This window comes from Bombyx mandarina, chromosome 15 (genome assembly GCF_030267445.1).
Source record: "Bombyx mandarina strain Sakado chromosome 15, ASM3026744v2".
Taxonomy (NCBI): Eukaryota; Metazoa; Arthropoda; class Insecta; order Lepidoptera; family Bombycidae; genus Bombyx; species Bombyx mandarina.
The window spans coordinates 6,976,714-6,992,053 of record NC_143221.1 but is presented as its reverse complement, the minus strand read 5'-3'; the positions used below and the strand labels follow the sequence as shown (position 1 = coordinate 6,992,053).

General features: G+C 37.1%; 1 protein-coding gene and 1 long non-coding RNA gene across 3 annotated transcripts in view; one reads left to right on the top strand and one right to left on the bottom strand.

Moving 5' to 3' along the window:
- The window catches only part of GABA-B-R1 (gamma-aminobutyric acid type B receptor subunit 1), a 195,993-nt gene that overhangs the window by 137,906 nt on the left and 42,747 nt on the right, over positions 1 to 15,340 (top strand). For both annotated transcript variants that reach the window (XM_028180018.2, XM_089732701.1), the window contains exons 3-4: positions 2,175 to 2,309; positions 6,803 to 6,973. In XM_028180018.2, the coding sequence (XP_028035819.2) occupies positions 2,175 to 2,309; positions 6,803 to 6,973 (306 nt within the window). The remainder of the gene's footprint in view (positions 1 to 2,174; positions 2,310 to 6,802; positions 6,974 to 15,340) is intronic.
- Positions 6,764 to 8,428, bottom strand: LOC149501446 (uncharacterized). The gene is made up of 2 exons (XR_016324153.1): positions 8,274 to 8,428; positions 6,764 to 6,943 (listed from the first exon to the last, which is right to left on the bottom strand). It is a non-coding gene; the product is annotated as an uncharacterized LOC149501446 (long non-coding RNA).

Sequence of the window (15,340 nt, the reverse complement as noted above, 5' to 3'; positions counted from 1 at the left end):
CATTTTTTAAGAAAATCCAAAACATTTTTAATAATGTTTATTTATATTTAACTAAAGTGTGTAGGTACCGTTTTGTACGATAAATTTTTGCCATCTTGTATAGAAATTTTGAGACTTCAAAATACCGCGACAATTGGTTTTGGCTTGCGTTCCATTTTAACTTTTTTGTAGTTAAATTTTAAAATGCATCGAATTTCTTCATTAGATTCACTCATCTGGACAGTACGAAAAATAAATAAAATCAGACATTTTCCTAATTTGAATTTGGAATTATCTTCTTTAAAATTTAAACTTTTAGTGATACCAAAACCAGCCAGATACAAATATAGCCAAAGAGATTTTATTACAAGCTCATACATACTATAATGCGAAAAGAATTTTCCCCAACCTATTATAATTTTGCGGGTTTGATTTTTGTCACAAGATGTTCATGTTTATTCTTCACCGTGGAAGTCAATCGTGATTATTTGTTGAGTACATATTTCATTAGAAAAATTGGTACCCGCCTGGGATTCAAACACCGGTGCATCACTCAAAACGAATGCACCGGACGTCTTATCCTTTAGGCCACGACGACATCTGCTTGTTTCTGTCGGGAACCAGTAGTTTATTTAACTTTGAAGACTGGAACAGCCGTTACATTGTACAGTTAACACATAGAGCTCAAAGTAGTGGAGCGTTCCACGTCATTCATGCAACATTTAACAGGTGGGCAGAAAACCCGTTCATTTACCCTCACAAAAAAAAAAGATATAGCTCTTAGCACACTTTTATCTATTATATCACAAATGACATTAATATAATTATAATGAATATGAAAAAAAAATTACAAAATCACAACCCTTCTACAATCAAAATACAATCGGAATGTTATAAAAATATTTGTTCTTGCATCTCATTTGCATTGCAAAGGTTAAATTAACGTTTATTTCGTTATAACCAAAAGTGGCTTTTTCCCCACTCATCTGAAGGGTGAGGTTAAAAAAAATACATTTCCGTTTGTAATAATTAAATAACTCTCCAAATGCAACGGCCGGAAATACTCGAACAAATCTAATTCAATTGCCAACGTTTTCATTATTCGAATTTACGTATTTATCTCAGCAATGGTCCTTTGAATATTAATTTCTGAAACCCACTGGTATAATCGTAAGAGAAAAAATATCCGAGTCATTTGCTTCGCTGTTCTGAAATAAAACGAATTCTTAATTTCAGAGCTGAATGATAAATTGACGGCGATCAAAGACATTTCGGGCTCCCTTTTATTGTTAGGTTAAGGTATCGTCTAATTCTCATGAATGATGACGAAAAAAGGACCTTATTTTGAAATTATCGATATTAAAATATATTTTTGACACAATTATTATCGACTATTAAATCTGAAGTGACGATAAGACTGTACATACGTGTTTTTGAAGTTTAGACATGAATATGAACTGGAATAAATAAACAATCATTTTTAATTCACTTACTACTATGAAAAATAATTGAATTAAAAAAATACTTTTTGCCATTGGCATCGACAGCATGAGCAGCTACGGAATGTTAAGCGATATCTAGGGACCATAGGCATCGACTTAAATGCGGCTACGCAAACTGAGACTTAAAGACCTCAATCGCACTTGGACGAAAATAAGTGAATGAAGGTTCCACGTTAAGCAGCTCTTTATCTAAGTTGAGTCATTGGTTCTGAATACACACAAAACGCAAAACTGAACATCACGGAAATTTCGCGAGTGGTGATGATAAATAAAACCACTTAAACGGTTCAATTTCGCGTTTTGACGTTTCAAATACTTTACAGTTTTCGTGATCGCGAACGACTAAAGTGTTATTCGTTGAGCTGTGAATACTGTGCTAGCTGAACTACCAGATTGAGTTCACTAGCTCAGTCTGCTAGCTCAGTTCACGCGCAAGATAGTGACAAAAATACGAGATTATACTGTAAAAAATGATTTTAATTATATGTACTACCATCAGATGGGTACGCTTATCTGCCTACAATGACAATATTATAAACTATTGATACAATGCAAAAGAGACTTCTATATGATATCTATGAGCACCAGGTAGCATTCAAGTACCTTGTTTTTAAAAAAATCCAAGTATAAAGAAGTCAAATAATTTCTCCTATATTAATCTCAAAGTTTTATGGAATTTTCTTTGCCCTTCAGTGCGAACCAGGGTTGGGAGCCAGCGTCATGTACAATTTACTGTATAACCCACCGCAAAAATTGTTGCTGCTAGCAGGATGTTCGACAGTCTGTACCACAGTCGCGGAAGCTGCTAAGATGTGGAACCTAATGGTCGTAAGTACTATATTTGTTAAATTTATTTATCGTTATTTAATTATATGTATTTATATGTATGTATGTTTCATTTATTTTAATTAATTTACAAGCTGTACCCGTCCGCTTCGCTGGGCATTTAATTTTATTTCTTACCCCCACAAAGATTCTCATCATAAACGCCCCCGCAATTGGTGTAGGGAGTCCAACACTCATATAAATATTAGCCTATCTATTAAGTATATGTATTTTCTACATGGATACCAAGTTTCAAGTCAATCGGATGCATGGTTCAGTAGTTATAACGGAACATCCGTAAAAACCACTGTAGATTTATATATTAGTATAGATTAATCGCTCAAACGGTTAAACTAACTCACATCACAATTCGACCAGTAACGAGTAATTACCCAAATCATAATGTTTGCATGTTTAGATTTTATGGTATTATTCCTTAATCGTGAAAATAATTCGGGAGCATTCCTAGCTAAGTATGTATTCCAGTGGGAAAATTAATAATTTGCTTACGGAATTTGAGCGCATCACTCGATATCTTATCACTCATATCCTTTAAAATCTGACGATTTCAAATGGTACAAAGTATGTAACACAAACATATTAGAGAACAAGGGACAAAACGAAATAAACGAAGCTTTAGTCTAGACAATATATATTCAAAATTAATGTCCTGTTATTTAGTCTTATCTATTGCCGCCTAAATTTCATAATTTCTTCAGCTTTACTGAATATAATTTCCATTATAAGTAGTAATTTCCAATCCAGAACTTAACATTACCAATCAAAAATTCATTCACAAATAACTCCAACTTAATATTTATAGCTTATTAAATACACAAATGACGCTTGTATTATCCAAACAAGATAATCACCGAACTGCCTTTGATATTGAAGACGAAGTTACAAGAGAGTAACAAGGTCAAGTCAAAGGGATCCAAGTTCCCGTGTTGACACTGACGCGGTTGGAAATGTGCCAAAGTATTTGTTTCCAAGTGTTTTGGTGTAGGTGAAGCCGGCTTTAGGAATAGCCTTAACGTTTTATGTAGCGGTAGAAATTACACAATGGTATACTAGCGAGGAAACGCGAAGCTTCTTTTTGGGTTATTACTTTTGCCTTGCATACTATAAGATATAGTCTACTACAACCGCAAAAATACAGTACAGAAAACAAACACTAGAGTAATTTTCGTTATTGATCTAATCGTTTCTAATTAAAATTTTAATATAAATTGTTTTGCGCAATCCGATCTTAACAAGCAATTGAATATCATTGTCGTGCGACAGGGAAATTTCAATAACGAAGTCAATCTGGTAACAAGACACGTGTTTGAATTGCTTATGATTTTCAAATGGGTTACAAGGGTTGTTGATAAATATTAAGACCTTCTTCTTCTCCATCGCTCCCTCATTGCTGAGGATCGTGACTCCGTTTTAGCTTGTCTACTGTCAGCCTCCATCGGTTCCGGTCAGTTGCCTGGTGTAGTGCAGCGCTAAGTGGTCCGCTGGTTTGCTCGGAGATCTGGTCGGACCAACGTTTGGGGCTCCGGCCTCTAGGACGTTTTCCTTCTACTTTCCCAGTGACCATCAGACGTTCCAAGTTGTCTACACCTCTGCGGGCAACGTGGCCAAAGTAGCGCATTATGTGTTGCAGACAGGTGGCAGACAGGCGTTGAGCGTTCTCCATTTTAAGCTGATGTAGGACCGAGATGTTCGTGCGGTGAGCTGTCCATGGAATCCTTAATAGGCGGCGCCAGCACCACATTTCAAAAGCATCAACTCTGTTTCGGTCAGCTGCTTTTATGGTCCATGTTTCTGCTCCATAGAGAGCGATTGGAAAGACCAGTGAGTGCACAAGATGTATTTTGGTCCTATTCGAAATATTACGATCTTTCCAAACTTTGCTCAACTGCGTCATAGCTGTTTTAGCCATTCCAATTCGTCGGCATATTTCAGGCTCACAGCTCCCCTTATCCGTGATCACAGAACCAAGGTAGACAAACTGGTCCACGGCCTCGTATTCTGCCAAAAGGTCCGTACGCTGAGTGGATGAGAAGCGGTCTACGACTAGCAGCTTGGTCTTGCTTTTGTTAATTGCTAGTCCCATGTTTAGGCTTATAGCCTCTAATCTGTCCAGAAGCTCCTTCATCTCCGCCTCAGATGAAGCAAGAAGTGTGGTGTCGTCGGCATATCTCAAGTTCGTTATCTGAACCCCCCCTATTCTAACGTCTAACGGTCTTAAGACCTTAAGTATAATTTATTTATAGTTTTGTACCAAAATTAAGACATATACTATGCTAAAACGTATACTGCATTGTATACCTACTGCTTAAAGAAAATCATGATCATCATTTCATTTATTTATTGTGTACGTTATATTAAAGGAACTCATGAATCATGATCCACTTTGCTTAACGTCGTTAGTGTAATCTATATATATCACAACGTGAATTCTGCCAACCGTTGAGACATGCCATTGAGACATGAGGTCGTAGTCTCATAATTTAATTGCATAACGCCTATCCCACCCCTTCATTGGAAGACATGACTGCCGTGTCGAATAAATGGGGAGGACGGTGGTACTCACACGTATAGGCAGCTACAACCAAAAATATATGTCCTATGCCCTACAACCTACTGCCTTACAACTCAGGTCTTGAGGTTAGTGGCGGTATTTACGTTGTAGATATATATGGGCTGCGGTTACCACTTAACACCAGATGGGCCGTGAACTTGTCCACCCATCCAGGATATAATAATAATAGTAAGTAGTAATAAATTTTACGGTAGGCAGCGGCTTGGCTCTACCCCTGGCATTGCTGAAGTCCATGGGCGACGGTAACCACACACCATCAGGTGGGCCGTATGCTCGTCTGCCTACAAGGGCAATAAAAAAAAAACTAGTAATAAAAAATATTTATCATTTTAGTCAGTTATTATTACATGAACATGCAATGTGGCAAGAAGACAACTGCTCGACGCCTCCCGAGCTCCCTTGAAACTGTACGCGGATAGCCCGCATCCACTAATATTTAACTGCAGGCAATATTTAGACTGCGAGAAATTCATTATAATATGCAGATATTGTTTTGGACATTTTGTTGTTTTAGTTCGCCAGTTTTCATTAATGATTCAAATCTTCGTCGTTACACGCGTAGCAGAGTGGTCGTGGCCGCCACAACCCCAAAAAGTTTCACTAACTAAAGTACCCCTATAGTAACCCCATAAAGTTTTACTGGTGGTAGGATCTATGAGATGAGATAAACTTATGGTGTTAAGTGGTTACTGGAGCCCATAGACAACTACGACGTAAATGTGCTACCCACCTTGATACATCAGTTCTAAGGTCTCAGTATAGTTACAACGGCTGCCCCGCCCTTCAAACCGACACCCCCGATTACTCTCTTTAGACAACCCATACCCTGGGCCAGGAAGGTCAAGTACCTGGGCGTTACCCTGGATGCATCGATGACATTCCGCCCGCATATAAAATCAGCCCGTGACCGTGACGCGTTTATTCTCGGTAGACTCTACCCCATGATCTGTAAGCGGAGTAAAATGTCCCTTCGGAACAAGGTGACACTTTACAAAACTTGCATAAGGCCCGTCATGACTTACGCGAGTGTGGTGTTCGCTCACGCGGCCCGCACACACGTAGACATCCTCCAATCTCTACAATCCCGCTTTTGCAGGTTAGCCGTCGAAGCACCGTGGTTCGTGAGGAACGTTGACCTACACGACGACCTGGGTCTCGAATCTATCCAGAAATACATGAAGTCAGCGTCAGAACGGTACTTCGATAAGGCTATGCGTCATGATAATCGCCTTATCGTTGCCGCCGCTGACTACTCCCCGAATCCTGATCACGCAGGAGCCAGTCACCGTCGATGCCCTAGACACGTCCTTACTGATCCATCAGATCCAATAACCTTCGCATTAGACGCCTTCAACTCTAACACTAGGAGCAGGCTTAGAGACCTCGGTAACCGTACTCGTCGAACCCGACAAAGAGTTCGCCGTGCAACCTAACCCATGAATCAGCTCGCTGAGTTTCTCGCCGGATCTTCTCAGCGGGTCGCGATTCCGATTCGGTAGTAGATTCATTCGCGAAGCAGCTGCTCTGGAGCTGTTAGGTCTCCTTCGGAGGCGCTCGGGTAGCTGTTAGCAAATCCCACCCCTACTGGCTGAGCCTTTGCTCGCCCACCTGTCCTGGTGAAACTGGAAAGGCCTCCGGGCCACCAGTCACCATACTTCAGTCATACAAAAAAAGCAAAAAAACCTTCAAACCGAAACGCATTCATTACTGCTTCACGTCAGAAATAAGCAGGTCGGTGGTACTTACCCGTGCGGACTCACAAGAGGTCCTACCACCAGTAATTACGCAAATTATAATTTTGCGGGTTTGATTTTAATTACACGATGTTATTTATTCCTTTACCGTGAAAAAAAAACTTCACCAATAAGGTTTTGTTTTTATTTAAGCTGGTCTTGTTTTTTAGTTGTGCTATGGAGCATCGTCGCCAGCGCTGTCGGATCGGTCTCGTTTCCCGACGTTATTCCGAACGCACCCGTCAGCAACAGTCCACAACCCGACGAGGATCAAGCTGATGCAGAAGTTCGCCTGGTCACGAATCGCTATACTGCAACAGGCCGAGGAAGTTTTTATTTCGGTATGTACCAAACGTTAATTTTTTTTTTTTTTATTGCTTAGATGGTTGAACGAGCTCTCAGCCCACCTGGTGTTAAGTGGTTACTGGAGCCCATAGACATCTACAACGTAAATGCGCCACCCACCTTGAGATATAAGTTGTAAGGTCTCAGTATAGTTACAACGGCTGCCCCACCCTTCAAACCGAAACGCATTACTGCTTCACGGCAGAAATAGGCAGGGCGGTGGTACCTACCCGCGCGGACTCACAACAGGTCCTACTACCAGTAAAAAAGTAATTTAAAGCTATACAAATATTTTGTTTTAGAACGAACTGGATATAAAGTGTTTTTTTTTTTAAGACAACCACGCCACGTTAACTAGTCCCTTGGTAAGTTCGTAAAGAACTTGTGTTACAGGTACCAGATAACGGAAATAAATGTAAGATTTTTATTATACACATACATATATTTAATATACATCCATAACCCTGGAAAAGACATTTTATATCATTCATACAAAATATCTTCCCTTGGCGGGATTCGAACCCGCGACCACCTTGTGTAGTGACCATGTCACTTACCACTACACCAGACGGCCGTCAAAATGAATTAAAACGCATGCAGTGAAATATTAATTAACTTCTTACACGAAATAGTGAAGTGGTTTAACGAAAGTTTTGACGGTTGTTTGACAATATTTAACAATTGATTAATTTTACGCCGCCAACTATAAATTACACATCCAAATAGTGGACAATCCAACATACAAGAATACGTAAAGAGAGGCGTTTGGTAGAAAAAAAAGAGTCAATAAAACAAAAACGGCTTAAATGCCATGAAACACATCTAATAGACACTTGTATTTGTCATTTAATTTCACGTGATTGAACCCGTTAAGTTCCCAAACTGAAAATAATAGAATACGGTGCAATATCGTTTTTCAAAGTTCATACCATTTTCGTGACTGACTCACACTATGAAACTATACTGCGCATTTTTTTTCTACAAAAGGTTTGATAAAGGTTAAGAATCGATTTGCACGATTTGTTTCTATGTGTACATTTTACGTTTTTTTTTGCAATATGGCATAAAAAATCGGATAGTAAAATTGCTTTACTTTATATAGCCTCCCTGGCAAAACACAAAGTACACTTTTGTGTAGGTACATCAACAACACCTTACAAAACACACATCCGTTTTTCGTTCTTTTCTGAAATTGTTGTTATTAATTAGTAATCGAAATCAAATCGCAAAATTCTATTACATTACATCAATTGATATAAAGCAAAACAGTTCAAATATATCGATATCCGGCCTTACCGCCGCCCCTCGATTCGAATCTTGACAAGTACGTCTCTGTCGATATGAGTCGATGTAAGCCAAACCTTCCTTCGTTCCGCTCTATTACCACCACTTGAATGGATTTGGACATTTCATTTAGTGCGAAACGGGAAACTTTCTCCACTGAAATGAAAAACCACTGAAGAGTATATTTTGTGGTTTCCTTTTCTTTCTTTATAAATAAATCATCGCATTTCAAGATCAATGTATAGATGTACGATAATCGAATCTACCACTTGACTGACTCACAGTTTTAATGCTTTAGATATTAAATCTACCAATGTAAAATGTAAAAGAAAAAAAAAAACTCCTCCTCTAACCAAATACTGTTTAAATTAAGATAATAATGATATTTTACACATCCGTAAGGTTTGTCGGTGAATCTGTGAATATATGTATGTACATATTTACTATCCATTACCTTTAGCCTAGGTAGAATAGTTTCCATACTTGTCAAATAATATCAACCCCAATTCGCAAATTCAATAACTGACTTCGCGAAATTAACGAGCCAGTCAAATATAGAACAAAAAATACAGCACTAGCTTTGTTTGAATAATGATCATAGGTTTTTCCTCGACAAACATTCTTTATGTTCAAGCGAATGTTTTCCTCGTCTATCTTACAATAGACGAGGAGCGTTATCTTTTACACTAGCGGCCCGCTCCGGCTCCGCTCGGGTCTTTAACCAAAATTTCAACGTAATTTGACGCTGATTTCTTTTTTTAAATAAAAGAACACTTATTGCGGCATAACTATAATAGTTAGACATACGCTGTCCTGGAACTTTTTGTAAACAATAATATGTTCTACAAAGTCGTAGTACATTATTTTATTCATCATTAATAGTTTTCGCAGGGCACGCGATATAAAGAACATTTTAGGTAATTTTTTTACACCTTGGGTTACATTATTGGAGTTTTAGTAAGGATCCCAATTTTTTTTCAAAAAAGTTTATAGCCTATGTCGCTCGGGAATAATGTAGCTTCGAAACAGTGAAATAATTTTTCAAATCGGTTCAGTAGTTTCGGAGCGTTTTCATTACAAACAAACAAATCTTTCCTCTTTGTAATATTAAGTATATAAGTATAGATTGACTTCGGACTGTTCAACCTGTGGAATACACAATATAGGCCATATCGGAGCATGTGATTACATTTGGGTACCACATCGTGTCGGCTGCGGCCGCTGTGTCGCGTGACTCGAATCATTTCAGCAGTATCGACATCGAGAGTGCTATGACACGCTAAGCGTTTTGTTTGCCGATTGACAAACGACATTCGTGATTGGCTTTCGTTGGATCGATTCTTTCGTTTTCATTGCTGTCCGTAAATATAATCGACCTCGTTATGGAAACTTGAAAAGTTTTCAAACTAATTAAATAACAAAGCATGTTCCATTTCAAGTTAAATTGTAATTTAAGATAAATTAATATTTTGTATAAATTTTCTTATAGGCGTTTATCTATATATTAATACGTGAAGTTAAAACTTTGTACCCCTTTTTACGAAAATTGCGCAGACGGAGGAGTATGAAAGGACAATGCCCATTTTCTTAGGGCGTTTGGGCCCCTAAAAAAAGTTGTCGGGTCATTATGGTTTTAACTTAATTTGATAGACAAACAAATATCGTTTCATATTCAGAAAACGATTTTTATATTCTCCCCCAGGTTTAAGAGAAATCTGTTTTTTTCTGCAGCTAAAATTAAGTTGTTCATTGTCTTCTTCCAAATCAATAATCGCTCTCATCATTATTTACAGTATTAAATAAGTTAATTGTGGTTAATGTTGCTCGAAATAAGCCCTTACGTACATTCAATTATTATTATATCCGCATAATAATAATAAAATGAAATGAAAATCCGGAAGCCGGCAACGATATTGTTGTTGTTTTTAAATTCGCCAATAAGCAGACAAAGAGCGTAGCCTATACAGCCAAGTCTGTCGTAGTTATATATATATATATTTTTCAATAATAAGTTGGTGTATCTCTTTTTATTGCTTTTTGGGAGTTTTGACGTCAACTCGATGAATAGCACATTGAGTGAGCGTGAATTTCCGCAGACCTTTTATCTTGAAAAAAAAAAAAAACAGTCACTGCTATGTTAGCCACAGTTTTATTCCAATGCCTCAATAATCGTGAACAACGATTATTGACGTTTAATACATAAAACAACACCCAATTTATATATTATACATCACAATAAACTATTAAAAAAACATTAAAATAAAACTTCAAGTGACGTTTCACTCGGGTTGCTGCCAAAACTCTCTAATCATATATAATAACAATAGAGAATGGTAGACCATTGAGATTTTTACTAATGGAATCAATAATATCTAAAAATATTAAATAATTCATGGTTTTAAGTAATAATTATTATTACAATACATAAATATTGAATTGAACAACAATAAACTAAAGTCTGTGAATTATAACCATTAGCTATTTTTTTTAATTTGTTGTTCAAGTCACAGACAACTCTTTCGTTTGGCAGCTTAAAGGTTTACTATAAGGCTTTATGGGCTAAGCCCTTTGCCTATTGGCGAATTTAAAAACTATGGCACTCAGTTTTGGGATGTTATCAAATAAGTAATTTATTTTTTTGTAAAACAATGCCAGGTTTAAAGAAATGTTGATACATAAACTAAACAACGTAAAAAAATAAGGCATAGTTTTTCAAGTACAAATAGTTTTGACATAAAGTTGGCCCACTTTTGGGCGTTGGGTAGTCCTTTCCCACACTAATAGAGAGTATAGAGAAGGAGTGCAGAATGTTAATATTTTTTTAAATTATGCATAAAAATACATTAAATCAATGAAACATTACACACACAACCATGTATTTGACACAAACACGCATGCATACTATTTGTTTATTGTCAAACTTTTCTTTTTGCTTATAGACTGTCAAATTGAGAATTAGACTAAAAATTAAGATTAAATATTTTTTATTATTAATATGCGGTCTAAAGTGCAGTCTTCGCGAAATCTGTGATTATAGAAGTTTATACGTCTTTGACAATAGAATCATAATAGTGTACAAACTTATAATTTCAAATAATTACAGTAGAATTTCGACTACCGGGGGACCCCTAGTGTACTTAATTTACTTTTTGTACCTTGAATAGCATGTCTAAAAAAATATTTTCTTTATAACTACCTACACATACATCCCTATTAATGATTATTTTAATATTCCTCTCGCGGGTCTGCTGAAAGATGTTACTTAAAGATTAACCACCCTTTATAATTTCTACAGATTTATTAATTACTAGCGACCCGCCCTCGCTTCGCTTCGGAAACATTAAAACACACATGAAACCAAAAAAATAAAAATAAAAAAATAATAAAAAAAAGTAGCCTATGTTCATCAGGGACAATGTCGGCTTCTAATGGAAAAAGAATTTTTCAAATCGGTCCAGTAGTTTCGGAGCCTATTCGAAACAAACAAACAAACAAATCTTTCCTCTTTATAATATTAGTATAGAGTATAGATATAGATTTATACTTTATTTTTCAATTTCTTGTATGAATATAGTCAAATAAATACTTTTAATATAGTAAAAGACTTTAATACTATTTTATTCATTGCAACAAAACAAAGATTTGTGTTAATTTTCGAAAAACCATAACACAAACTTTAATATTGAACTTTATTTATTTCAACTAAACTAAAATAAAATTACTTTTCAGTCGTTGAAGGTCAAAATTCCGAATTACGACTCAATAAACAGTATGAAATCAACGTTTAGTCACTAGCATTAGCTACGTATGTGCGAAATGAAAATGATTCGAACTCCTATTTGCGGTCTCCAATGATTAATGGATGTATCTAATAGCTCTTTATCAATACACCATCATTACTATTATTTCAATACACAGTGTAGTTGTTTTTTTCTCTTTAGTTTTAATGACTTAATGTTTTCATTCTATCCAAGCGTTTCTTTATTATTGAGTAAAACCAAATTAAAAATTGTGTTAATTGAAAATTTCCATTTTCTCCGAGCAAAGAATTTATTATGATACAATTAACTGATCCTTTTTCACTTTTTAGGATGACACGTTTTATGTTAAGCCTCTTAAAAAGGAAGTAGACATTTAACGAAATAGGTTACAACATTTCTTCGAAAAATAAATCTTTTTTTAAGTCTTTCGCTGCTCGTCGAGCTAGAAACTTTAACGACTGCTCTTAAGCTCTATGTAAATTCAGAAGAAAAAATTCTTAAAAAATTAAGCTAGTTGTAATTTATCAAGAGATTTTGTTAGGGTCATTGTATACTTTCAGTTGACATCATCCTTTCCGTCAACGTGCGTCGTGCATACCAAGTAAGACACATAAATAACATTTTGTTCTTTTTTTTATTTTTTATTGCCCTTGTAGGCAGACGAGCATACGGCCCACCTGATGGTGAGTGGTTACCGTCGCCCATGGACTTCAGCAATGCCAGGAGCAGAGCCAAGCCGCTGCCTAAAAATTTAATTTTGTTTCTTTTTAATCAGTAGGTATTCATTTTAATTTCAACTCAGCACCATCAGATCATATTGTTATCATTAAAAAAATACGAAATCTGTTTTTTAATTTGTCCTAATTTATAAAAAAAAATTGTGATTGTTTTGATATATCAATATTTAATCAATGACAGCAAACAAAGTTTAAATTCGACAATGTCGCTGGAGTACCTTATTATTTCTAACTGAGTCTCTTTAAATTCATCCTTTACGATGGTGATTTATTGAGCAGAATACATATTATGAGTATAATGAGAACGCTTGTTAGTAGCGCAGGCGAGCGAAGCGAGGAGTCTAGTGTTATAGTTACTCGCAATGAATGGGGCCGGGTTTTTCACGCTGGTTTCAATGTAATTAGAGCAACCCCGGTTTTTCTGCATAAGTGCTTTTGAAGCGTTCTTTATATTCGTCGACGCAGAAAAAAAATACTCACTGAAATTCACACGTGGAAAACAGGGCGCGCCGCCACTGAAAATATTCATGTAATAATGATGAATGCGACGTTACGAACGAAACACAAAAGGAGCCCAGAACAGTTTTGCATAAACACAGACATTTGGCTCGAGTAACTTCGAAAATCTTACCTGACTATCTCGTCTCTCGGAAAATTCTTATTCACCGCGACTTGGAGCAATCAGATGTTTAAGAATTTATTCAGTCGAAACAACAAACATATGTCGAATAAATCCTATTTAAATTCATCATACTTTTCAATTTCGTAGAAGTGTGCAAGTTATAAATATTCGACGAAGCAGCCGAGCTCAAGCCGCGGGCTCCCATTAAATTTTCCATCTGAGGGAATAATTTAAACGTGTATTAAGATGAACTGGAAGTGACTTACGTCGATGCGTGGGATCGCACATGTAATCAAGAGGAAAGCTATTCAAGCATAAAATGAATATAATACGCATACAAATTGGAGCTCCTTACACTAGGAGCTTACGTTTTTCGTATGTGTGTGTGTGTACCAAAATCCTCAATGCGAAATTCACTAAAATAAATCGTATGTAGTTTAACAGTGGGTACAACAGTAACAGTTTTCACAATGAATTCGTCGCGTAAAAAAACGTTTTTTTTTATTGCTCAGATGGGTGGACGAGCTCACAGCTCACCTGGTATTAAGTGGTTACTGGAGCCCAATAGACGTCCACAATGTAAATACGCCACCCACCTTCAAAGCGTACGAATTCATATCTGAAACATAAAGTACTATTTTGAAAAATGCAAATACGGTGCTTAAAGTTACTTGAAGTCATCGCGGCCTTAGGGATAAAAAGCCCGCTATACCAATGTTGAGAAAAGCGACAACGTCCACGTTCCAATCCTGTATGCACCTACCCAATTTTTCAATTGAAAAACGTACTGAGCACAAATTCACGAATGACTTTCGCGATGAAGGAGTAACATCGTGTAATATAAATCAAATGTAACAGAAATTAAGATGCTATCTTGCGCGTGGTACATTGGTTTAGTGTTAATAATCTGTTATTAAATAACAAAAAAACAAAATGTATAAAATTTACCACACCTAATGTTAGACAAGTAGACACTAATATTACTGTAAGTGGAGAGACACTGGAGCTTGTGGATTCGACAATTTTTCTTGGTATAACAGTTGATTCCAAGCTGCAGTGGGGTCCTCACATATGCAAGTTAGCGAGTAGACTTAGTTCTGCAGCGTTTGCGGTAAAAAAAATACGAACGTATACTAATTAAGATACGGCACGCCTGGTTTATTTTAGTTATTTTCATAGTGCTATGTCCTATGGCATTTTGCTATGGGCAATGCTGCCGATGTCGAAACGATTTTCATCCTGCAGAAGAGGGCTATTCGTGCTATTCATAATATGCACCCGAGGGATTCCTTGAGGGACAAGTTTAAGGAAATCAAAATTCTAACTCTAGCGTCCCAATACATTTTTGAAAATTTATTGTACGTGCGTAAAAACATTGAAGAATTCCCCAGAGTCTGCGATTTGCACAATGTGAACACTAGGAACAAACATAGGCTTGCGTTGCCGGCGGCTCGAATTAAGAAAATAAGCAACTCTTTTAGGGGGCTGGGTGTACAGCTTTTCAACAAGATCCCACTAAACGTTCAATTTTTTTTTTTTTTACGTTAGTAGGTGAGCTCGCGGGGCTCAACCGGAGAGTTGCTAACACTGACCCTAGCAAGAGCAGTGCTTCGCAGAATCTACCACCGGATCCGAAACGCGACCCACTGAGAAGATCCGGCGAGAAACTCAGTGGGCTGTGTCTATGGGTTAGTTCGCTCGTCGAGCCCTTCGTCGCAAGCGACGGGTTCGACGAGGACCGTGACCGGTGCTTGTGGTGCCTAAAAGCACCGTTAATGGATCAGGAGGATCCGTAATGACGTGCTTTGGGCGACGTCGACGGTTTACCATTCGATCTACTGGGTCGGGTATGTAATTTCCAGCGGCTACGATGAGAGGGTTCTCATGTCGTGCCGCTTTCTCAAAATGGCGCAGCGATGCCGACTGTAGATACTTACTAAAAGAGTCGAGCTCCAGGTC